This window comes from Podarcis raffonei, chromosome 14 (assembly GCF_027172205.1).
Source record: "Podarcis raffonei isolate rPodRaf1 chromosome 14, rPodRaf1.pri, whole genome shotgun sequence".
Lineage (NCBI taxonomy): Eukaryota > Metazoa > Chordata > Lepidosauria > Squamata > Lacertidae > Podarcis > Podarcis raffonei.
In genome coordinates, this window is record NC_070615.1 from 7,179,699 (window position 1) to 7,204,212 (window position 24,514).

General features: G+C 44.6%; 1 protein-coding gene across 3 annotated transcripts; it reads left to right on the forward strand.

The window, feature by feature from the left end:
- The first annotated feature begins 893 nt into the window (after positions 1-893).
- On the forward strand, positions 894-23,948 carry SORD (sorbitol dehydrogenase). Of its 3 annotated transcripts, none has more exons than XM_053365192.1 (9): positions 903-1,139; positions 5,964-5,997; positions 9,112-9,276; positions 11,393-11,552; positions 13,564-13,682; positions 15,112-15,177; positions 16,683-16,858; positions 18,946-19,067; positions 21,819-23,948. In XM_053365192.1, the coding sequence occupies exons 1-9, from the start codon at positions 1,077-1,079 to the stop codon at positions 21,982-21,984; spliced, it is 1,071 nt and encodes a 356-aa protein (XP_053221167.1). In that variant the 5' UTR covers positions 903-1,076; the 3' UTR covers positions 21,985-23,948. The 3 variants fall into 3 exon arrangements, with proteins under 3 accessions (XP_053221168.1, XP_053221167.1, XP_053221169.1); XM_053365194.1 differs by lacking the exons at positions 903-1,139; positions 5,964-5,997 and adding exons at positions 7,838-7,939; positions 8,311-8,341; XM_053365193.1 differs by lacking the exon at positions 5,964-5,997 and having other exon boundaries at positions 894-1,139.
- Positions 23,949-24,514: the final 566 nt, after the last annotated feature.

Here is a 24,514-nt window from a genome sequence, read left to right on the forward strand (position 1 = left end):
AGGGCCATGCCTGGATCTCAGGTTCTGAGAACACACCTTTTTCAGTGACATATCTATGATGTCTTGATGATGCTTCTGGAAATGTATTCTGGGAAACTTTGAGAAACTTTAAAATACAGATGTAACCATTGTTCGGGGCTTCTCTCTGCTTTTTCTATGTGGTAGTTTGAAGCCTTGTTGCAACAATAAAGATCAGGCCTACTGGCCGCTGTTTTGCTTCTATCTCCTGGCTGAAGTCTCTTGCTTGTGACCCCCAACCTGAACCTGTGGGTGCCAAGGTTAGGCAATTGAGGGGTTGCTCCAAGGACTGCCTTATACAAAATCGACCCATAAGAGGAAGATACAAGCAGGGTTGGTAGCCTCAGATCTGCAAAAGCACACTTACAAAATCCCTAAGGGTGGTGGGGTAAATCCCACCCCCAAAAAGAGAGGTCTGAGCTTGTTCAGCAGCCAGGGAATTACTGACTGAATGCTGCAGGCGCCTGGTGAAAACAATGCAAGAAGTGGGGTGCTTGGAGCTGCACAGAGGAGCAACGACTTCTCCCAGCCTCCCCTATATATATATATATATATTAAAGATTTCTTCCTTTCCAAAAATATATGCATTGTCTCTTTTTTCAAGTTGTGTTTTCTACTTTCTTTCGTTATGAATCATTAGGTGTTGCATGCAGTATTAGGTTAGGAAGAAAAGGGGGAAAGAGGAATGGTGAGTCGGGTGGGGTTATGCTTCTATTCTTCCAATAATTGAATATTCTTCTCTTCTTCTAAGTCTGTGTGGGGTTTTGTGTGAGGACCCCCTTTTTTGCGTAAGCAAATAACACGCCCAACACACAAGAGGCAACGTGCCCTAGATAAGCACGAGGATAGCGCATGCAGGCCTCACAGGTCCGCTCCACTGAGCCGGGGCCCGGCCGCGAGGGGCGAAGTCCGAGCTCTCCCGCTCCTCGCCGCCCACCAAGGACCAAGTTCCCCGACCAAACAGAGGGCGGCGAGAAGCGGCCGGCTGCTGAGGAGGCGAAGCGGCGGCGGCGGCATTTGGAGGCGCGTCACCTCAGCGGACAGCGAAGCGCGCAGCGATGGCGGCTCCCGACGGCGCGAACCTGTCGGTGGTGGTGCACAAAGCCGGCGACTTGCGCCTGGTACGGCCCCGCTGGACTTTAACGTGCCGTTTTCCCTCAGGGAGAAGCGGCCCCGTCGGGGCGGGGGCGCGCGGGCGTTGCATGGCGGCCTCCAATTCGGGGAGGGGGGCGGCTGGCCGCGGTTTATTTTTGCCCGGGGCTGCAGCCTCAGCCGCCTTCGTGCATGCACGTTGCAAAAGCGCCTTGCAAAAAGGCCGGGCCTTTCGGCTTTGCGCGGTTTTTCCTTTCGAGCCGTGCCGGCGTGTGTGGCCCCGGTGTCGCCCGGTTGCAAACTTGCCCCCAGCTCGCCCTTGAAGCGAGAGCGGTGCAGCCGTGGCCTTATTTAAACGCCGCTTTCCCCTCAAGGGACTCTGGGTAGTGTAGTTTGCCTCTCCCGGACTTGCAATTGCTTTGCGAGGCTTCACGAACTACAATACCCAGAATGCTTTGAGAAAGGACTGTGCGCACTTACCCGGGAGTAAGCCCCGTTGAACACAGGGAGGCTGACATTCGAGTAAACAGGTGTATGCTTGCAGCATCAGGAAGCAATCCTGCCCTTGGGAGGCCCCTTGAATTCAGCAGAACGTTTTATTTCTGAGTCAGCATGAGTAGGATAGGGCTTTTAAAAAATACTCAAATGTAGGATTATTGGTCTGTTTGTATTGTCTCCATTGACGCAGCAGCTGTCCGTGTCTTCAGAAGGGGGTCTTTCCCACTCCTTCCTTGAGGTTTCACCAGGGACTATTTCCATTCAAAACATGTGCTTGTAGTGCTGAGTGACAGCCTCTCCTAGAGAATAACCCCATCTAATGTTGTGGGTCTTACTTCTGAATAAATGTGCATAGAATTGGGCATTCCATGCCACTTGCAAAAATGGAGCATTTACTCATAAGTGAGTCCTGTGCTGTTTAGTGGAATTTGATCCCAGGTACCGTATTTTTCGCTCTATAGGACGCACCGGACGATAAGACGCACATAGTTTGGGGGGGAGAAAACAAGAAGAAAAAAATTCTGAACCCCAGAAGCCAGAACAGCAAGAGGGATCTGGCTTCTGGGATAGCCTCTTGCTGTTTTGGCTTCGGGGACAGCCTTTGAAGCCTCCGCAGAGCAGCGGGGGCACCCCGCTGCCCTGCGGAGGCTTTGCGCAGCTAACCCCAAGCTAGAACAGCGAGACGGAGTGCTGCGCAGCCCTCTGTCTCCCTGTTTTTGCTTTGGGCTTAGCCGCGCAGCCTGCATTCGCTCCATAAGACACACACACATTTTCCCTTACTTTTTAGAAGGGAAAAAGTGCATCTTATAGAGCGAAAAATACGGTAAGTGTGCCTAGGATAATATAGCTGCAAAAACTCCTTTGCAGTTCAGGGCAAGGGAGTTCCTTGATGCATGGCAGATTAATGAGCACACTGCATAGACACTCTGCCTTTACCCAGCTTGTGAACACTGATCTTTTTCCCTCTTTATGGGTACACAGCATGTGCTCATTAGTTACGTAGTATGACCCAAACCTTAATAGCTCCAGTGCGTGACACATGAGGCCACCATCTTGCTGAAGCTAAGCAGGTCTGGGTCCGGTGAGTGCCTGGGAACCACATGGATGTCGCCTTGGGTTCCATGCTGGGAGCAAGGTGGTATATAAATGCATGCAGATAAATAAATCTTGTGCTGTTGATCAAATTGGGATGTAACATGAGCACCTAGCTGGATCAAAATGAAGGTCAATTTGGTCCAGAATCCTTCACCCCATAGAAGTTGATTAGATGACTCTGGGAAGCCATGAACAGGGAATGAAAGCAGTTGCCACCAACCACTATTGCTCTAAGGGTATGTCCACATCCAGTGCATTCTCATGGCTAATTCTTGAAGCTACGTACATACATTAGCCACAATTCATAGCAATCCTGTAGTTTCTTGACAAATACTTTTGTTTTATGTGGTTTTTTCTTCTCAAACCATCTACAATCCAACTAGAAAACTTAAGCTGCATTCACTTTGTATTTAATAATGGTGTGCACATTTGAGACAAGTCATTGCACATGCACAAATGAGCATGCATGCACATGTGACAGCTTTATGAATGGGCAATCCGAGGGTGGGTGGGTTACTGGGGCAGGGAAACAAAAAAGGTCATGCGCGTTGGGTAAATACATCCCTGACCCCTCTCTGGTGTGTTCAGCACTGCGAATGTGGCTTGAAATGTAGCAGGTGGGGAATGACCTTGCTGTGTTTTAAGCCACTGCTGTGAAGTATCGTAAGCTGTCGTACTGTTCTTTTCCCGTGTGCTGCTTTCCTTGCAAGAACTTTGGCTGCTGCTGTGGAATTTTAATCAACCTTAACCTCTCTGATGTCTTGAATTCTGATAAGAAAGGAAGATTTACCACTGGAGTTTAGTCACAGGGCTGATAGTGAACTATTAGCATTTTCTCCGTAGTTATGGAATGTTGCTTTCCTCACAACAGATAGGTAATGATGAGTTTAAGCACCATACATTTAAAGCATATGTTGTCCCCCAAAGCATCCTTGGAACTTTAGTTTACCCCTCAGGATTCTTTGAGAGAAGCCATATGCATAACAACTATGGTTGGATGTGACCTATTTGCAGTAAGGGCGCCATCTTGGTGTGGGCAAATGTTTCTGGTTTTTTAATGCTAGGATCACATTTTTTAAAGAGCAGGCTAAAATCAGATGATTAGCTATTTGGGTGGTTGCTCTAGCAAAAAGAACTTTTAGCTGTACAGTGGAGCTTCCTCCCCCTCTCCCCTCCCCATGTGACCCCTCATTCTGTTCTAAAGGTTCATTTAACCCACCCCCCCACCCCACCCAGAGCTGATTTACAGGGTGCACAAGGGAGATGAGCAGGCAGGGAGATTCCATCATGTAGCTAAAAGTCCTTGTGCCAGCAGAATTGTTAAGTTGGAAGCCACCAGTTGAGATTTTGTCATCTTGGACATGGATCCCTCACCCACAACCAATATTATGTTTGCTCACTGGCTAAACATTAAAGACTTACTTGCATGCTCCACTCCATCCCTACAGCAGTTTTAGGTATTTCATCACACTTTCCTTTTACTTATTACTCACTTTTCTTTAAATGGTGAAGACTGAGTTTGCAGTTCTATGGAACTCTTGTTTAGTCGTTTAGTTGTGTCCAACTCTTCATGATCCCATTGACCAGAGCACGCCGGGCACTCCTGTCTTCCACTGCCTCCCGCAGTTTGGTCAAACTCATGTTCGTAGCTTCGAGAACACTGTCCAAACATCTCGTCCTATGGAACTCACTGGGGCTTAATTCTGAATTGACATGCATAGGATTTCCCTGTGAGTGTACTTTCTCTGAAGCTTTTCAATTTGAACATTGCATTTAGAGTGTTCAAAAAGCTTGTTCCAATGTGGGCAGAAGGCAATCAAGTAGGATTGGAGTCAAGTAGGAGTCTTCATTGAAAGTGCTAAATTTTTGAACATTTCTTCTCAGAATTAAAGGGACACGGGTGGCGCTGTGGGTTAAACCACAGAGCCTAGGACTTGTCAATCAGAAGGTCGGCGGTTTGAATCCCCACGACAGGGTGAGCTCCCGTTGCTCAGTCCCTGCTCCTGCCAACCTAGCAGTTCGAAAGCACGCCAGTGCAAGTAGATAAATAGGTACCGCTCCAGTGGGAAGGTAAACGGTGTTTCCGTGCACTGCTCTGGTTCACCAGAAGCAGCTTAGTCATGCTGGCCACATGACCCGGAAGCTGTCTGTGGACAAACGCCAGCTCCCTCAGCCTATAGAGTGAGATGAGCGCTGCAACCCCAGAGTCATCTGCGACTGGACCTAATGGTCAGGGATCCTTTACCTCTCAGAATTAAAGTGGTGCAGAATCAGAATTGACTTGGAAGGAAACATACAAACTTTCTGCTTATGTTAAAAACTTTACCATTTTTTGCCTAGTGGAAAGAGGAGTTTTCATAGGTTTCGTTCTGATATATTGACGTATCTTATTTCCCTGTGTAAAAATTATTAGGAAGCAACTAGGCAAAATCTTACATCAGGCTAGGAAGATTAAGGTTGCAATCCGAATTAACCCATTAATCCTAACTTAATAGTTTTTTTAAAAAAAATCAGTTGAACTTGGTAGGATTTAATTCTGATTAGATTCAGGCTGGTGCTCGTATGTCCAGCAATGTAATAAGTTCATCCCCTTTGGATTCATTAGTACTACCCAGTCAATTCATCTAAGTTGCAGGCAAGCACAGGCCTTGTAGACTCAGCTTCACAGCAATTGGAAGAAGTTGCTCATATTTCGACCCACAAGTGGCTCAAATACCTCTGTTATGTACTGAAGTTCTCACCCTGGGCCAGCAGGGGGATACTGTAGATAGTTATGCAAATGAAGGATCGAAAGTGACGTTCAGTGATTGGATAGTTTGTATGCAAATGAAGGATCGAAAGTGACGTTCAGTGATTGGATAGTTTGTATGCAAATGAAGGATCGAAAGTGACGTTCAGTGATTGGATAGTTTTAGAAAGTTGCTACAGTAACGTTGTACTGGAGCTCTATATAAGCAGGCTGACTGAGCTCCTCAGTTCAGTTCAGTTCTGGCCTCTGAATAAACAAGAGCTGTTTGAAGAATCGCTGTGTCGTCTGATATGTTCACCCACAACTTAACAACCTCTATTTGCTTTATTCCCAGTTTTCTACCTCTGAATAGTGTTCTTCCAGGATAAGCCAACCACTGTTGGACTTTAGGATGGTGAAAAATTTGCTATAGTAGGCCACCTGAACCAGCCTTCAATATAATCCTAGACCTAGAGGAAGCAACAGAAAGTTTTCAAGAAAGCTGAATGTTATCTGCTTTGTTTCCTTGCAGGAAAACCGGCCAGTACCTGAATCAGGTCCCAACGGTAGGTCTGTTTAGGCCAGCTGTCATTCAGCCTGTGATTTTTTTTAACAAAATGTATTTTATACCTCTTGTCAGATGAATCATCACTATGTTGGTGCAAAATAAAGTCAGGCTCCTTGAGTATTCAGATTAAATCTTCAACCTCCACTGACGGCTAATTGATTGCCTTAGCAATACAGTTGGTTCAGTGAAAGGCAGAATGGTAACCATTTCAGTTCTTAATTAACTCTTCAAGGCATAAACAGTCATAATATTCAGGGGAAATGTGTCCCCTTCCCCTCCCCCGCCCCAGTGCCAATTTTGTAAGTTCTTCTTTCTCTAAATTGACACATGAAAGATGGAGCTCTCAGAAGCTTGCAGTAGACACCTCTGGCTAGGCGTAGAAAGCACCTTGCGATTTCTGCAGCCAAAGAACCAGCTGTTGTATCTTTCACATGTCTCCATTTCAGATATTCTGCTGCTTGTGCATTGGAATGAAGGTTCACCTGCCGCAGGAGTTAGTTAAAGTAAAGGTAAAGGGACCCCTGACCATTAGGTCCAGTCGTGGCTGACTCTGGGGTTGCGGCGCTCATCTCGCTTTATTGGCCGAGGGAGCCAGCGTACAGCTTCCGGGTCATGTGGCCAGCATGACAAAGCCGCTTCTGGTGAACCAGAGCAGCGCACGGAAATGCCATTTACCTTCCCGCCGGAGCGGTACCTATTTATCTACTTGCACTTTGATGTACTTTCGAACTGCTAGGTTGGCAGGAGCAGGGACCGAGCAACGGGAGCTCACCCCATCGCGGGGATTCGAACCGCCGACCTTCTGATCGGCAAGTCCTAGGCTCTGTGGTTTAACCCACAGCGCCACCCACGTCCCTGCAGGGGTTAGTTAGATGCTGCCATTTCTGTACTGTCTCATGGGGGGGGATGGAATGAGTGGCCTGAGTTATATATATGTTTATATATGTTTGCTATGGCTGTCCATGTGTTTAGCGCACAAATCAAGGGAATGTTTTATGAAAGGCCAAAGGTCCTATTCAGAATGATTTGAGTTAACGGAGAAAGCCTTGTTTTTGGTTATTCACTAATATGAGGTTCAAGAGTGAAGGATCATTTGGCTGAGAGCCAAGCAGAAACAGGCAAGACATAGCAGGCAGCAGAAGGCAAGAAGAGCAGTGTCAGTGGCAGAAATTTAGATTCATAGATGCATAGAATTGTAGAGTTGGAAAAGACCCTGAGAATCATCTAGTCCAACCCCCTGCAATGCAGCTGTCCCATACGGGGATCGAACCTGCAACCTTGGCGTCATCAGCACCACATTCTAACAAATGGAGCAGGACGGTTGATGGAAGTAGCCAGACTACAAACAGGATTGACACCTGTCTAGAGTGAAGTGGGTCCTAATTTTTAAGATGGAGGATGATCAAAGGGAGACCCAGTCTAAACTCCTCCAAATGCATCAGCACAGAGGCCTCTAGTGGCTTGCGCAGGTGTGAATCAATGAGGTCTGTGCGGTGCAAGCGTTAGGCGATTATGAGCAAGTGAAGCTCTTGCAGCAGATGAACTTTGCTCTTTGCCTCTGCTCTCTTTTGTTACCCTTCCTCACACTTCTGCTCAGCAGTGCTACTGCATTTAACAGAAGCTGTTTTCTTACAGTTCTCAAACAATGCAGCCAAAGTATCAGGCAAATGAAAAGCCAGAAAGTCAGCATAGAAAGGAGAGATGTGGATTCATGTGTTTTGAGTTGGTAATACAGATATGCTGGGTTGCTTCCTATGACTGCATGCAAAAGTCTCAAGAAAAGCTAGTGAAATGTTCTCAAATTTCTCTCCTTTGTGCTTATGTTGATTCACCGCCAGCTCAACTCAAGGTAGGGAGTACAAATCATTAACCCATTGTTGTATGGAAATTAAGGACTTCTCCTCCCAGTGTTGAAGCCCCGTGCATTTAGCTCACCGTAGGTGCACTGTAGGGGTGCGGGTGGCGCTGTGGGTTAAACCACAGAGCCAAGGACTTGCCGATCAGAAGGTTGGCGGTTCAAATCCCAGCGACAGGGTGAGCTCCCGTTGCTCAGTCCCTGCTCCTGCCAACCTAGCAGTTTGAAAGCACCCCAAAAAGTGCAAGTAGATAAATAGGTACTGCTCCGGCGGAAAGGTAAACGGCGTTTCCGTGCGCTGCTCTGGTTCACCAGAAGCGGCTTTGTCATGCTGGCCACATGACCTGGAAGCTGTACGCCAGCTCCCTCAGCCTATAAAGCGAGATGAGCGCCGCAACCCCAGAGTCGGCCACGACTGGACCTAATGGTCAGGGGTCCCTTTACCTTTACCTCTAGGTGCACACAAGACACAAACAATGGCCCAGAGGTGAATTTCAATTAACTTCTCAAGTAAATTTGATTCTGAAATTTCTGTTCAATGTACAAGGAATTCAGCAAAACATGTACATCTCTGAAATGCAGTGAGATTTGAAGATAAACCAGAGACTTTTTGGTTCCTGAAATTCATTCTGATTGTGCAGATAAAATATCACTGATAGAATTCCAAAGGATGTGTTGTTACTGTGTGGAAATAGGCAAGACCCAAGGATCCCCAGGCATGCAGCAGACATGGAGATGTCGGGCACCATCCTGGTGTCCAGTCACCTTCATTTGGTCACAAGTGACCAATAGCCACCTAAAATGTGCCTGGTGAATTTTGCATTCTGCTCATTGGACAACTCAGCACTTCTGAACAAATAAGTCTTTCCTCCAGAAAATGGTAACTCTTAACCACTCATAACAGATACAAGATAGCAAGCAGATAGATTGATGGGCGTACATGAATCAGCAGGTAATGCGAGATGGAAAACAGGTAATCTAGGCAACGGCTGTCAAACTCAACTGGCCATGACTCAAACCTGCCTGCACTAGATATTACATCTTTGAAACATTCTAGGAGCCTTCTGGCAAGAAACCAGAAAAGAAATGTCAACATTCCAGACATTTCCACCTAGAAAATAACTAGAAACACAAATATAGAAAAGCCAAGTGCTTTCCAAGCCGTCCACTGTTTTCTTGATATTGGTGTATTTGTATTGCAGATAAGAGATTTTCCCTGAGGAGATTTCACTCTCTGATTTGTCTCTTCTCGTCTAGAGGTGCTTTTGAAGATGCATTCTGTAGGGATTTGCGGCTCTGATGTCCATTATTGGACACATGGACGAATTGGGGATTTTGTTGTGAAGAACCCCATAGTGCTGGGCCACGAGGCTTCAGGAACAGTTGTCAAAGTGGGGTCCGCAGTGACTAAATTAAAGAAAGGTGAGCAGGGCCCTTCATTTATTCATTCATTTTTATTTTATTTAAACATGTATACCCCACTTCCTCCACAAAGCACCTTATAGTCTCATGTAAAAAGCAATTCCACCAGACCATGTTGTACAAGAATACAAAGTACAGTACAGTACAGCCAAACAATAAAAAAGCATAAAAGGTGGAGAACAGAATATAAAACATATTCCATAAAATAAAAAACAGTGTTAAGACATAAAAAAGCAACAAGCATTTAAAACTCCAGAAATAAAACCGGTGAATTTAGGGAGACTAGAGAGATAGGGAAAAAATGGAACGTTGAAAGCATGACTACGTTGGGCCTTCACTTCTAATGGAGAAGAATTCCAGAGGAATGGTGCCACAGCGCTACAAGCACATGACCAAATCCCAGCATGCATTGTGGTGCTTGTGGCACCATAAACAGACCTTCATCCACAGATCAAAGTGATCATGGTGATTACATACCTCCTTTTGATGGCTGGTGAGATCTCTAGGATATATTAGTGTCTTTTGTGGGGTGTATGTGGTGTTAGGGGAGAGGTAGGACCTCTGGTGGGGGACGTCATACTCCTCCTGGGGTCGTTTGTCCATTTTTGGTCCCCACCCTGCACTCAGCTCTCTCCTGCAAGCTGTCAGCAGGCAACAGCGGCCACACCCAGGAAACGGCTTTGATTGGCCAGTTGAACCAGGTGAGGGTAGTTGACGGGTCTCAGACCTTCAGCGAGTTCGGGACTTCCCCTGCATGCGAAAACAGGCTCTGTCAGATTGAGCAGACGAGGCCAATAGTGGGTCCAAGGGTCAAGAAGGCAGTTTCTGCACATGCTGTAGTGGGAAGTAAGGGGCAGGTGAGGCTTGTCCACCTGGGAAGGTAGCCCATTTAGTAGAAGGAAAGTTCTGATCCTAAACTTTTGTGTTTGGATGAAATGTCAGAAATCCTCAAAGGAAACTCTTTGTCAGACATCCGCCTCCTGAGTTTGGAACTAATGGAAACCTGATTTGAATGTTTTAATATTACAACGGAGAACATATAGCCCTCCAGATGTTGATGAACTACAACTCCCATCTACCTTGACCATTGGCCACGTTCACCAATGCAAGTTGGAGTCCAACAACATCTGGAGGGTGATCGGTTCCCCATCCCTGTGCTCACTTAAAATCTCACTGACTTGTACCATGTACTCACTAGGTGACCTCAAGCATTCGATTATTATCTAAGCCACATCACCTGAAATATAAAGGTACAGTGGTACTTCTGGTTTCGAACACTTTTGGTTACAAATGCTTTAGGTTATGAGCTCCGCTAACCCGGAAGTAGCTGCTCCTGGTTGTGAACTTTGCCCCAGGATGTGAACGGAAATCATGCGTCAGAGGTGTGCTCACAGCGGGAGGCCCCATTAGCTAAAGCGCGCCTCAGGATAAGAACTGTTTCAGCTTAAGAACGGACCTCTGGAATGAATTAAATTCATAACCAGAGGTACCACTGTAATGGTCCTGGTACAGGGGCTATTGGAAGTTTTACTGAGATAATATGTGTGAAAATGGCTTGGAGTTCACCTATGGATGCTAGGGTGTTAAGCTGCATTGTCTGAAAATGTGATTTCCAAGTATGTTTTGATATATTTTGTGCTATAATAATAATAATAATAATAATAATAATAATAATAATAATAATATATTAGTTATACCCCGCCCGCTGGGCTTCCCCAGCCACTCTGGGCTGCTTCCAAAAAAATATTAAAATACTCTAAAACATCAAACATTAAAGCTTCCCTAAACAGGGCTGCCTTCAGATGTCTTCTAAAAGTCTGGTAGTTGTTGTTCTCTTTGACATCTGGTGGGAGGGCATTCCACAGGGAGGGCGCCACTACCGAGAAGGCTCTCTGCCTGGCTCCCTGTAACTTGGCTTCCCGCAGTGAGGGAACCGCCAGAAGGCCCTCGGCACTGGACCTCAGTGTCAGGGTAGAACGATGGGGGTGGAGACGCTCCTTCAGATATACTGGACCAAGGCCGTTGCAGTCTGATCTCTGATCCCAAGACACAGGTCACCTCTTTACATGACAATTAGTCCAGTCTCTTATCTTGTTGCATCCTTGATGTGTCCCAGGTGACCGAGTGGCTATTGAGCCTGGAGTTCCCCGAGAAACAGATGAATTCTGCAAAACTGGCCGATACAACCTGTCTCCAAGCATCTTCTTCTGTGCAACTCCTCCTGATGATGGGAACCTGTGCCGCTATTACAAGCACGATGCAAACTTTTGCTACAAGTTAGTTGCAAATACCTGTCATGGGAACACATGCTAGCCAAAGGGTGTGGTTTTGCGCAAATTGTTATTGTTGATCTTGAAGTCCAGAAGTCTTCTGGTCTGGAAGTCTTGATCTTGCATATCTAGACTATACAATACCATGACTGGGGTGACAAATAAAATGGGAAACCGTATCTTAACGAACAAGTGAATAGGGAAAATGTGAGTGTGATTTTTGCAGGTGGTTTCTTGTTTTTAGTTCTAATTCAGGTGATATTTAAGAATTCCTATCAGCTTTTACGGTCCCTCTCGTTGATATCTGACAGATCATTCTTTTAAATGTTGCACAGTAGACTTGAAGCAACACAACAAGACCATTGTACGCCATTACTAATTATGGTGGGCACTGTGTGTTTTGGGGTTATGCAGAGAATCCCATTTATATAAATGCTGAAAATACAGTGTTCTCACGAATAGACTTTTTGGGGGGGTGGCGACTTTCTGTTCCCTTTTCTTTGCCAAGGGTCTTCAATCATAGATACACATTTTTGTATTAGTTCAGTTATGTCTTCTAAATATTTATCATGAGTTCTAGAGTAAAGGAATCCCAAAATATGGTACTATGCTAATCTTACTCAGGCCCCATCTGTACTATACATTTAAAGCAGTATCGTGCTACTTTAAACAGTCATGGCTTCCCCCCAAAGAAGTTTCTTAAGGGTGCTGAAAACCATTAGGAGACCCCTGTGCCCCTCTCAGAGCGGCAGTTCCCAGAGCCTCTAACAGCTGGTAATGAATGGGAGGATAATGGGTCCTTGCCCAATGGCTTCTCACATCCTTCCTCAGAAAAACAAAAGCCAGTGTTGAAGGGACCAAAAAACCCCCAACAACTCTGCCCTCCTTAGATGAGTAGACTAACTTGTGAATTTCAAGGCCCACTGGTCAACTTGGGAGGTCACAAGCAATGTGTTTGTCAAAATTTGCAGTAAGGAATTTTGCTCTTTCTTTAGACACTTAACAGCTGTGCTTCAGCAGTTCTAAGGTTAATAGTCCCAATCCAAAACAAAAATTTTTTTTCCCTTCCAGTAGCACCTTAAAGACCAACTAAGTTAGTTCTTGGTATGAGCTTTCGTGTGCATGCACACTTCTTCAGATACACTGAAACAGAAGTTGCCAGATCCTTCTATATAGTGAGAAGGTGGGGAGGGGTGTTACTCAGAAGGGTGGTGGGAATGGGTGATTGGCAGATAGCTGTGATGAGCCTGTTGACGACTCTTAATGACTGCAATAGGTCTTACAGGAAAAAGCAAGGGGTGAGAAGGTGAAAAATGGCTTTGTCATGTATAATGAGATAAGAATCCAATGTCTTTGTTCAGACCAGGTCTCTCCATGGTTTTAAGTTTGGTAATGAGTTGCAATTCAGCAGCTTCTCTTTCCAGTCTATTTCTGAAATTCCTTTGTAGTAAAACATCCCAATCCAAGTTAGTGTAGGATGACATTTCAAAGCAGAGGTGGGAACTTTGACCGGGTCTAAATGGACTTGGGAGGATATTTGTTATTCTGGAATCTGCCTCTACTGGTGTTTCTGATTCAGTAGATCAGTGGTTCCCAGTTGGCCAAGCACTGCTGACTGCCTGTTTTTGAAAAGCCAAGCTGTGTGCCAGTATGAAAGGTCCCTTCTGGGAGCGACCCACCCGCTCACTTTTCCCAGGTGGCCCCAAGGCCACTGCAGGAGGGGCTGCAGCCATGGCAGGAGAGACAGCACCCCCCCATCTACCAAAGGTGACTGAGCTGAGCAGCCCTTCCCCCAGATCCAGGGGCCACAATCCTGACACCAGGCTCCTGCCCTTCCCTGCCATGGGATGCTTAAGACACTTTAAAGGTATGTGCTGCGGACCCCCTGGGTGGGTTATGCAGACCCCCTGGGGTCCACGGACAACCAATTGCGAACCACTGCGGTAGATCATAACTTTCTTCCATGACCATTCTGATTTTTGTGTGTGACATGTTTCTCTGTCTTGTCTTGCTGCAGACTTCCAGACAATGTGACCTATGAGGAAGGTGCCCTCATCGAACCTCTTTCTGTGGGAATCCATGCTTGCCGAAGAGCCGGAGTCACTCTGGGAAGCAAGGTCTTAATTTGTGGTGCTGGTATGGAATACCCTGTTTTGCCGTTCTTTGTTTATCCAAGCTAAGTAGCCATCTCCGAGTCCAGAGGGCAGTGCATGAGGCTCACATAGAGATATGTTGCAAATCAGGAAACAGCTTTTTCATAACAAGTCATGAAGACTCAACTATTGCAATGTGCTTTATGTTAAACCACAAAGCCTAGGACTTGCCAATCAGAAGGCTGGTGGTTAGAATCCCCGCGACGGGGTGAGCTCCTGTTGCTCGGTCCCTGCTCCTGCCAACCTAGCAGATTGAAAGCAACCCCAGAGTTGTTTGCAACTGGACTTAACTGTCAGGGGTCCCTTTACCTTTATAATAATCACCAGCTGGATTCTCTGGACCAGCCCAAGGGTAAAGGTAAAGGTAAAGGGACCCCCGACCATTAGGTCCAGTCATGACCGACTCTGGGGTTGCAGTGTTCATCTCACTTTACTGGCTGAGGGAGCCGGTGTACAGCTTCCGGGTCATGGAGCCAACATGACTAAGCCGCTTCTGGCAAACCAGAGCAGCGCACAGAAACACCGTTTACCTTCCCGCCGGAGCGGTACCTATTTATCTACTTGCACTTTGACGTGCTTTCGAACTGCTAGGTGGGCAGGAGCAGGGACCGAACAACGGGAGCTCACCCTGTCGCGGGGATTCAAACTGCTGACCTTCTGATTGGCATGTCCTAGGCTCTGTGGTTTAACCCACAGCACCACTCGCGTCCCATTCTTAACATAAGATAGTATTAAAAGCAGTAAAACCAAATACCATCCTCAAAGATCCCTTCCCACAATCAAAAAAATAATGTAACCATATCCAGCAGTTTGAACAATTCCAGCAGCACAAGGTAAACAAAGAACTAAACTAGTGACAGCCTAAGTGAAGGAATTTTAAAAGAGCCAGGTCTTCCCCAACTACCTGAAGCAATATGGAGATGAGGCCTCATAGATTTACATGGCAAGGCATTCCACAACAGAAAAGGCCCTACCCTTGGATTGTGCTTTAAAATTATATTCCATTTTTCTTGTTTTGCTAATGGCTGCGCCCATGATTTCCTTGCTTGCTGATCCCAGCTACCGCAAACCCCTTGCCCAAGCCACCCACGTTTGCTCCTCACCAAAGCCACCTCTCCCCATACTCCACACCCAAATTATCCCATGGACCTTAGCAAACCTCCCTTTGCTGGCCAGGGCTACCCGCCCACCTGAGTCCCTTCTCTTCACCCCCCAGTGCTGTTGCAACGGCCCAGTTTGTTGTCAGGGTGCAGTTTGCAGCGTCTCCTGTTGGCAGTCTCACAAACTGCAGCGTGACAACATCCTTAGGAAACTATGTATTAGGAAAGCTCTTCATCTTGTAAACCAACCTGGAAACAAATGTCAAAGGGTAGTAGAACACTCCCTGATTTTTTCTTTTGCTCATCTTCCAGGACCTATTGGACTTGTGACTTTACTTATTGCTAAGGCAATGGGGGCTGCACAAGTGGTGATAACAGGTAAGTTAGATTTTCCAACTCTTTGACACCTTGTGCCGTAATGACACTCACTTTGGTCCCCTGGGTTTACATGGCGTTAAGTACTAGGGTTGTCAAGGGAAGTGCCAGGAAAAGATGAAGTGTAATGTGCTTAACTGCCCCTTGACAGTTAGGCCCAGTTCTCAGAGACTGTGGAAAAAGCAAAAGTGTTTGATTAAAACTTTGGTGTTATCTCAATATTTTCTACTCGTGCATATCACCAGAATCAGGCAAGCCAGTGGCCAGTCTCATCTACACATGAAGAGTCAAACTCCCAGAATAATAATTTACAAACTATGACCAGTTAGCAGCAATTAGCATTTTTCAGGATTCCTGCAGATTATTCTTGCAGAATTCCTTGGTGTTCTTGGTTTCATGAGGAGAGAGCAGGAAGCTCAGAAATACGATACAATATCTTTATTGTCATTGTCCCATGCAGAACAATGAAATTGAAGTTCACTGATTTGAAGCCTCAACTACAAGAAGTCTTGTGGTTCTTTAAAAAAGAAAAAGGGTTCTGGATTAGGTGGGCCTGTTCCCTGACTGAGAAGGGGTGTTCTTATCATCTTTGTCAGATGCATTGAATATTATCCAAAGCTGGCAAATATATTAACCCATGTGGGGTGGGGGGGGGGTGAAAATGCAGCTAGGGTCAAAATACCTTGTAAAGCAAAAGGTGAGATGATGTTTCAGTACAAAGCTCAAATATACACAAGATAAGAACAATTTATCAGCAGATTTGATTCTGTACTGTGGGTTTTGTTAATAATTGCTCAACCCAAAGGATAAGGAACAGGAGGAATAAGAAGCTGCAGCCACATTTCACATTGCATACGTCCAAGTTACATATGCAGTCCTCTCTCTCGCTTCACCCACTTCACAGAATTCACCCAGCTTCAAAAACCAAAGTCTTTTTTCAGAAACCCAGAATACAGAGCTACAACTCTCAGCACCCTTAACAAATTAAAGTTCCCAGTTCCTTTGGGGGAAGGCATGTGCTTTAAAGGGACGCGGGTGGCGCTGTGGGTTAAACCACTGTGCCGCTTGGGCTTGCCAATCAAAAGGTCGGCGGTTCAAATCCCCGCAACGGGGTGAGCTCCCATTGCTTGGTCCCTGCTCCTGCCAACCTAGCGGTTCAAAAGCACGTCAAAGTGCAAGTAGATAAATAGGTACCCATCCAGCGGGAAGGTAAACGCTGTTTCCGTGCACTGCTCTGGTTTTGCCAGAAGCAGCTTAGTCATGCTGGCCACATGACCCGGAAAAACTGTCTGTGGAAGCGGACAAATGCCGGCTCTCTCGGCCTGTAAAGCGAGACGAGTTCTGCATCCCCAGAGTCGTTTGCGACAGGATTTAATGGTCAGGGGTCCCTTTACCTTTACCTATGTGGTTTAAATGTATGGGGTGTGCTCATCCACAGTTACCTGCATGCTGCTCTGATGCTATCCTTGCCATTGTTTTTGTTATTTGTCTTCCCAACTCCCCTGTAGATTTGTCAGCTCCCCGCCTTGAAAAGGCTAAGGAAATTGGGGCTGATTTCGCAGTTCAGATAAAGAGTCAGAGCCCAGAGGAGGTGGCCCACCTGGTGGAACAAGCGCTTGGTTGCATGCCTGACATCACGGTGGAATGCACAGGGGCCCAGGCTGCTATCCAGACGGGGATATATGTGAGTCTCTCTCTCTTTTTTAAAAAAAAGATATTTATTAAAATTTCCAATTTTTATACAAACAAAAAACAAAAAAGTTTAAAAACACATATAGTTCACAATACTTAGTTTTCAATGACCTATTTCGCTGACCTCCTCATACCTCCCCTTCTTGTAGTCCAATTCAAATTATTTATTCAGCAAATCCTTATCTCAAAGCATTACAGCTAAAAAAACCCCTTAATTTCTATCCGACATCATTCAACATTCATTAATTTTACAATATTTCTGTAAATAGTCCTTGAATTTCTTCCAATCTTCTTCCGCCAACTCTTCTCCCTGGTCACGGATTCTGCCAGTCATTTCTGCCAATCCCATGCAGTCAATCATCTTCATCTGCCATTCTTCCAGAGTGGGTAAATCTTGCATCTTCCAGTACTTTGCAATAAGTATTCTTGCTGCTGTTGTAGCATACATAAAGAAAGTTCTGTCCTTTTTTGACACCAACTGGCCGACCATACCCAAGAGAAAGGCCTCTGGTTTCTTCAAGAAGGTATATTTAAATACCTTTTTCAATTCGTTATATATCATTTCCCAGAAAGCCTTAATCTTAGGGCACGTCCACCAAAGGTGAAAAAATGTACCTTCATTTTCTTTACATTTCCAACATTTATTATCGGGCAAATGGTAAATTTTTGCAAGCTTGACTGGGGTCATGTGCCACCTATATATCATTTTCATAATATTTTCTCTTATGGCATTACATGCCGTAAATTTCATCCCAGTGGTCCACAACTGTTCCCAGTCAGCAAACATAATGTTATGTCCAACATCTTGTGCCCATTTAATCATAGCTGATTTGACAGTCTCATCCTGAGTATTCCATTTCAGCAGCAAGTTATACATTTTTGACAAAATCTTAGTTTTGGGTTCTAACAGTTCTGTTTCCAATTTAGATTTTTCCACCTGGAAGCCAACTTTCTTATGTGAGTCTCTCTTAGCTCACCGGCATTAATTTTTCCTTGCAATGTGGAGATTATTGCTGTTGGAGGAAATGAGAGAAAACACACATGGAAATTATCCTTTTTATGCTTAGAGATCTTTATAACAGCATCTGACAAATGTATTGTCTGTGATGAAGCTGCCTGTTGTGATAGAAATTTCAAGGTCTTAGATATATGGTAATGTTCATAATCGCACATACATAGATCATCCCAGGAAGACCGACCTGAAGCCATTTTGATTCCTAAACTGAGCAAATGTTTTCTCTGCGAGGTCAAAGTCGGAAAGCCTCCCCATTGTCTTTTCCTTCACAAATCCTGTCTTAAGGGTATGTCTGTGTTTGAATAGGGTGTGAGCCTGTGACCTGGCCAGGAACTAAGTATTTATCATTACAAAAGAATGGCCAGGCTCTCCAGGCAATCCAACCCTGCCAGACAGGAGATAAACAAGGACAGGAGAAAAACAACATTCAAATTTCTGTTTAGACCGCCTTTTCTGTAATATAGGTATGATGTATCTGAGGGGTGGTCTTAGGTTACACCCCTTCTGTGATGTATGTATGATGTTTCTCGGGGTGGTCTTGATCTACAGGGTGGCAATTTCAAAAGTCTTTATAAGGCCTTGCGCCCCATTTTTCTGGGTTCCTCCTCCTTTCCTGTGTGTGAGGGGAGCACCCTGTTGCAACAGATCAATAAAGATCAAGCTTACTAGCTGCTTTGCTTCTCAATATTCTCTGGTTGGCCTCTGTTATTCTCTCCTACCAATAGGGAACCTATGTAAGGACACTATATGGGCTCTTGGATACCCCATAAGGGAAAAGGGCAATTTTTTGTTTACAGCACTGTCATTTAAGAACTTCAAAAAGGGCCCTTCTCCAGGGGACCCCAACCTCCTGAGGTTAGGTGAGATTTTTGCATTCATCGTCTGCTGCTGTTTCTCTTACAAGCTAGTTTGCATCGACGAAGCTGCCCTAAGATACTCACCTCAGACTTTGTCCCAGTTTGCAAGGCTAGAAAGAGTTCTCCCCAAGTAGATGGAAAGAGTCCTCTCATGTCATCCTTGATTGGAGATGCGCATTTATTTTGGGTCTCTCCTTTTGTCTTCAGGCAACACGTTCTGGAGGGACTCTGGTTCTGGTGGGACTAGGACCTGAGATGGTCACGTTGCCCATTGTGAATGCTGCTGTGCGGGAGGTGGACATCCGAGGGGTATTTCGATACTGCAATACGTGAGTATTTTCTAGAGATACAGATGGTGGTTTTTTTAACTGATGCAAGGAAGAAAAAGGGAATGCCTCATTTTCCCCCCTCCCCCCAATTTTATTTATTTATTTTGGTTAAGTAAGTGGTACAGCAAAACAACAACAACGAAGAAAGAAAGAAAGAAAGATTGAAAACAATCCAAAAACACTGAAAGCAAATATTACATATTTATTATATAATACTCCACCCACCCACCCACAGCTTCCCTCCACCACAATTCGACTTCTTTGAATCTCTATTTCCACCTTTATCTTTGCATTCTCCAAATGTATCATTCTTTGTATTTCTTTTATCTCTTCTCTTTTCCAAATCATAGATATACTTTACATTTTTATTCTAGGCATGTTAGCATATCTTTCTTAGAACAATATTTTAACATATAATCTTCAAAACATTTCCATTCCTTTTTTTAATTTGCCTCGTTTTTAAAAGATAGATTTTGACGCAGAGCCTCACATAAGGATGAATATGTAGCACATAAACTGCTTTGCAGAATATTTAAGCAGTGTCAGTGCAAGTCCAGATAGGGCTAGCCAGTGAAATCTGTATACGAGATTTAGAGCCACCCTTATCCCTCCAGTGAGCAACAGAGGGCCAAGGCGTTGGACATTTGTAAAAGAGTCTCCTGGTTGTTGTTGTTATTTAAACAGCCACTGAGGAAAGTGCTTGAATTTTGATCAGGAGTGCATGCAAGGGAAGGAGATTTTTAACCATTTCCCTCTGTGCTGTTTCCCCATTTGTAAGTTATTTAACAGCTACACATGAGATAGGCTTGCATATCTCCAGTGTCTCACTAAGCATTTGGCCCAGAGTGCTGGGAGACAAGAAAACGAGGATCTTATCCACAGCACAGAGTTAAAACTGGGTGCAACTTTATAGTTTGCAGATGGGCTTGGAGTCTGGGGCCTCCCAGAACTTGTTCAACTACAGCTTCCATCATCCCTCCCCATTGGCCCTGCTGGCTGGGAATGACAGATTCCAATAGGATCTAGGGGGTCATGGCTTCCCCACCCCTGGTTTATAGCTGTCACAAATCTGTGATGAGGAGCGTGCATTCTATTGGAATGTCTTTATATTTGGAAAACTGTAATTTAAAAAAAAATGATCTAGAGAAGCTTAGAGAAGAAGAAATTGCTACGTGTTTTATTTTCATTATTTGAAACTATTTCTTTAAGGGCATTCCTACTCATTAGGTTTTTGTTTGGAGGGGGGGTTTAGTCATGGAAGCAGTTAGGGTACAACCTGTAAGTGTGGTTTTCGAGTTCCTTTTGTGGTGGGTCCTCATAGTGATAAAACATGCACTTTTGAAGAGCCGGAAAGGCTGATGAAAGTTTTTTTCATAGCGCTCAGAACTGAGGTGCGAAGTTTGTTTGTGTCAATAGCTAGCTCACCATGTTTTCATTGTCATTTCCTCCTAATTTATAGTTCATTCTTCTATCTATTCTTACATGCAACATCGCTTGCTACCATACATATATAAAACATTTTGTGGTTGGGGGTTTGCAGACAAATAATGGGGCAATGCAGCATTTGTAACTAATGCTGTATTGAGGAACCATAGTCACGCTAGAGCATAACCTTAAAAAAATACGAATGAAAACTCAGGAGACAAGTACAGTGGTACCTCGGGTTACATACGCTTCAGGTTACAAACTCCGCTAACCCAGAAATAGTATCTCGGGTTAAGAACTTTGCTTCAGGATGAGAACAGAAATCGCGCTCTGGCGGCACGGCACCAGCAGGAGGCCCCATTAGCTAAAGTGGTGCTTCAGGTTAAGAACAGTTTCAGGTTAAGAATGGACCTCCCGAGCAAATTAAGTACTTAACCTGAGGTACCACTGTAGTGAAATTAATGGATGCAGTTTTATAAAAGTTGGCATTCTAGAGCCACAGGAGTCTGCTCAGTTTATAACTGTGAACAACAGAGAGGAGTTAGTTCATCAAACAAATCTCATAACTAAAGAAACATGCCTCCTGTAGCTCTTTTATCATGGTGGTGTGAGCAGGAAGCAAATGAGAAGATAAGTTTGAATCGGAGCCAAACATACCAGTAATTCATTGTACAATACTAATACAAATGTGGCATGCAGCTCAATGTGAAAAAATATGGTAACACCTATAAAGGCATTCAATCTAGTGCCTGAGCTTACAAAGTTAAAAAGGAGGAGGAGAATATAGTGAACCAACTAGTGACTTTAAAAATGATGTGAACTGTTGTTAGAGAATGCCTTTGCTTCTTACAATTAATCACTTGACCCTCTGACATTAAGATGTCTCCATAGAAATCAAACTATGCTCCTACTTTCCATTTTGGAAAGTTGTCCGTTGGCTGTGCATTTCAACACCTCTTTAGATGTAGTCACCAAATTCTGCATGATGGTTCCTGAGATCAAGGAGGAGGTTTTCATCTCTGATTGGATACAACTGAACACCATTCTGAATCAAGATGGCTGGCTTAGCCTTTGAATACTGCATTGTCTTTTTTGGTTTCTTAGAATTCTTGAGCAGAACTTTCTTATAGAAGTTTTCGTAAAATGAATAAAATTAAAACAAGTAAACCATCGAGCTAGCAGGAAATTCAACGGCATGGCATGTTTAGCTGGTCCTGGTGCTTGACTCTACCAGCTGCTGCTGTCCTCCTGTCTCTCCATTTGTTTCGCAAGAGGCTACATGAAACTTGGTGCTTTTGCAAATACCTCCCTTCTCTTTTCTTGCAGGTGGCCTATGGCAATTGCTATGCTTGCGTCAAAAAAAGTGAATGTCCAACCACTGGTGACACATCGCTTTCCTTTGGAAAAAGCTATGGAGGCTTTTGAGGCCACCAAGAAGGGGCTTGGGATAAAAATTATGCTGAAGTGCGATCCCAGCGACCAGAATCCTTGAAAAAAACCAGAATGCAACACTCTGCTGCCCTGCCAATGAGGGTAGTTCGCTTCTAAAGGACACTCAGAGACTTAAAACTACATCACCTAGGAAACAAATTTCAGTGAAATTATAAACCTTATGCTCTCTTACCTAGAAAAGTTAGCGAAATTTGATGAAATGCTGAAATCAGTAGGAGGAATTTGATTATAGGTGTTAGAGCTGAAACACACAGAACAGGCATGGAGTGCAGCTTTTGCTGTGCAGTTCTGTTTTGCACTGCCTGTGTGAGTTCCCCAGATAACAAACTCCCTGGATAAACAAAACTGTTATATCAAGGAGGAAGGTTATAACCTAACCACCTAGCTTTGTATGTCTGGGGAGCTGTTTCATATGGCAGAAAACTCAACTATGCATTACCCACCTGTAGTCTGAAATAGTTCAGCCCAGTAAGAGCTGTACAACGTCACTGCTCTGATTATATGTTTCTGCTATCGGATAACACTATGGACTTGTTCCTCTCCTAATCTTCCCCCTCTCATCCACAACTAATGCAGATTTCACATCCACTTATATTCATCTCCTAAGCAGTCAGAACTTCTTTTTGATAAACATATGTAGATCCTAAGAATCTAAGAAGAGCCCTAGTCCAGAATCTTTTATTTTCCACCATGACCAGTCAGATGCCTATAGGAAGCCCAGTAGGAAGTTGGTCACTGTGGACAGTAGACAGGGAACTGCTGCTATTGTTCCCCAGAGACTGGAATTTGGAGCCATGCTGCCTCAGACCCAGTGTACCATTCATCAACACACAGACCTGTTGCTTCCTTGCATATTTCTTTTACTACAGGACTTAGATGTGGGCTTTTGAGCTGCTTTCTCTGTAAGAAATGCCTGTGATGAGTGAAGGAGATAGTGTTGGGGGCATTTGGAAGTTTGACTAGCAAAGTTACATTCCATTCCACAGATATTTCATTTCTGGACGAAGGCTACCCCCGAATGTGACAATTTCAGTAACAGAGGAAGTACTTCTCCATTACTTCCATTATGTGCCCTATGCTTGAAAACTTATGTAATTCCAACCTAGATGGATATCTCTTGGCGTATCTAGGGATGGATGAATCTATCGGTTTCAGTTTCTAGTTTTTCCAGTCCTTAAGTTCAGATCACTACATATCTGCATCACTTTGTGATATATTTGGAACTCCTTGTGGACAGTGGTCAGCACTTAAGTGCACATTTCTCTTAATATACACATTTTGCAATTTACCCTAATATTATTTTCACCTCTTGTTTTCACTGATATATGCATTTTGTGCACATTTTTTTGATGGGAAAACTGCATTGCAAAATTCAGATAACAGAATTTTGAAGGATAGATGCACCATTTTGGGAAGTGTGAATTGGATAGATAACCAAATTTCTAGGAGCATCTCAGGGACCTCAACCAATTATTGCCACTAGGAAACAAAAGCAGGGGGTGTTTGGCACTTTGCCTGTGCGCAGATTCCCTGTGCAAACATATCTCTCGTGTTCAAATATTCTGCATTGGAAACCTGCAGGGATTACCTAAGCCCTTGCTTTTCCACAAGTGCTGTAATGAGAGCCACTTCCTCATTGTATCAAAGGCTTGAAAGGCATGTCGACATGCTTCAGCAAGCAGCCAGATTAAAGGCTGGACTGTAATTCTGAAGTGTGAAGTGGCCACATACTTAACTGACAACCCAAGATCCTGTGCCTTCAGCAAGGGCCTAGGGCAGAAACCACTAATTATATATTTCGTTCGCTGGGGTCATGTTATACTGAGTCTGTCTTCCACTGGGCTGCCTCTGTTCACTGACATACCTTGAAAAGGAAATGCAAATAGGCTGAGTCTGTTGGAAGGGACTGGAGAAACCACTCTGACTGCTTTGAATTTTTAGGAAATGTTATTTTGTTTTAAAACTCGAGAGTAACTTGGAAATAAAGTAGCTATATTGAGCAGATTTCTTTTTCAACTGAATGTCTTTACCACAGCTGGGAAAGCAGGAGTTGGCAGCTATTAGTGATCAGTTCTTTCCAATGAGCTGCATTTTTCTACATGAGGCATTTTCACAGGCGTCAGGCCCACATGTTCGGCTACTTTAATAGGATTTACTTGCCCCTTTTCCTGAATTCCCTCCCCCACATGTCCTCATCTTCTCTGATTCCTGAGGTACAGATGTCCTCGTTTCCAAATAAGGGCACCTGTATGCAGCACAACTTGCAGGGCTGGCCCAAGACATTTTGACACCCGAGGCAAACCACAAAATGGCTCCCCACCAGGGAAGAAGGGGTGAGTGAAGTTCTACATCAGGAACAAGACGGGAGTAGATACCTACACTGGGAACTGCTGCCCCGGTGAATTCTGCCACCTGAGGCAGTCGCCTCAGCTTGCCTCATGGGTGGGTCAGGCCGGACTACTTGGGCTGAATCAATGTTTTCGCCTGGCTGCTTTATTGCAGCAGTGTCTCTGTGCAAATGTTGCAAGATGGAGTTTTTCCTTAAAAAGAAAAAAGGAAGAACCACATAA

Coding starts and splice junctions, on each gene's coding strand:
- SORD (XM_053365192.1), top strand. CDS start 1,077: ATGGCGGCTCCCGACGGCGCGAACCTGTCGGTGGTGGTGCACAAAGCC. Junction 15,178..16,682: donor TGCACAAGTGGTGATAACAG/GTAAGTTAGATT, acceptor ACTCCCCTGTAG/ATTTGTCAGCTCCCCGCCTT. Junction 19,068..21,818: donor GTATTTCGATACTGCAATAC/GTGAGTATTTTC, acceptor CTTTTCTTGCAG/GTGGCCTATGGCAATTGCTA.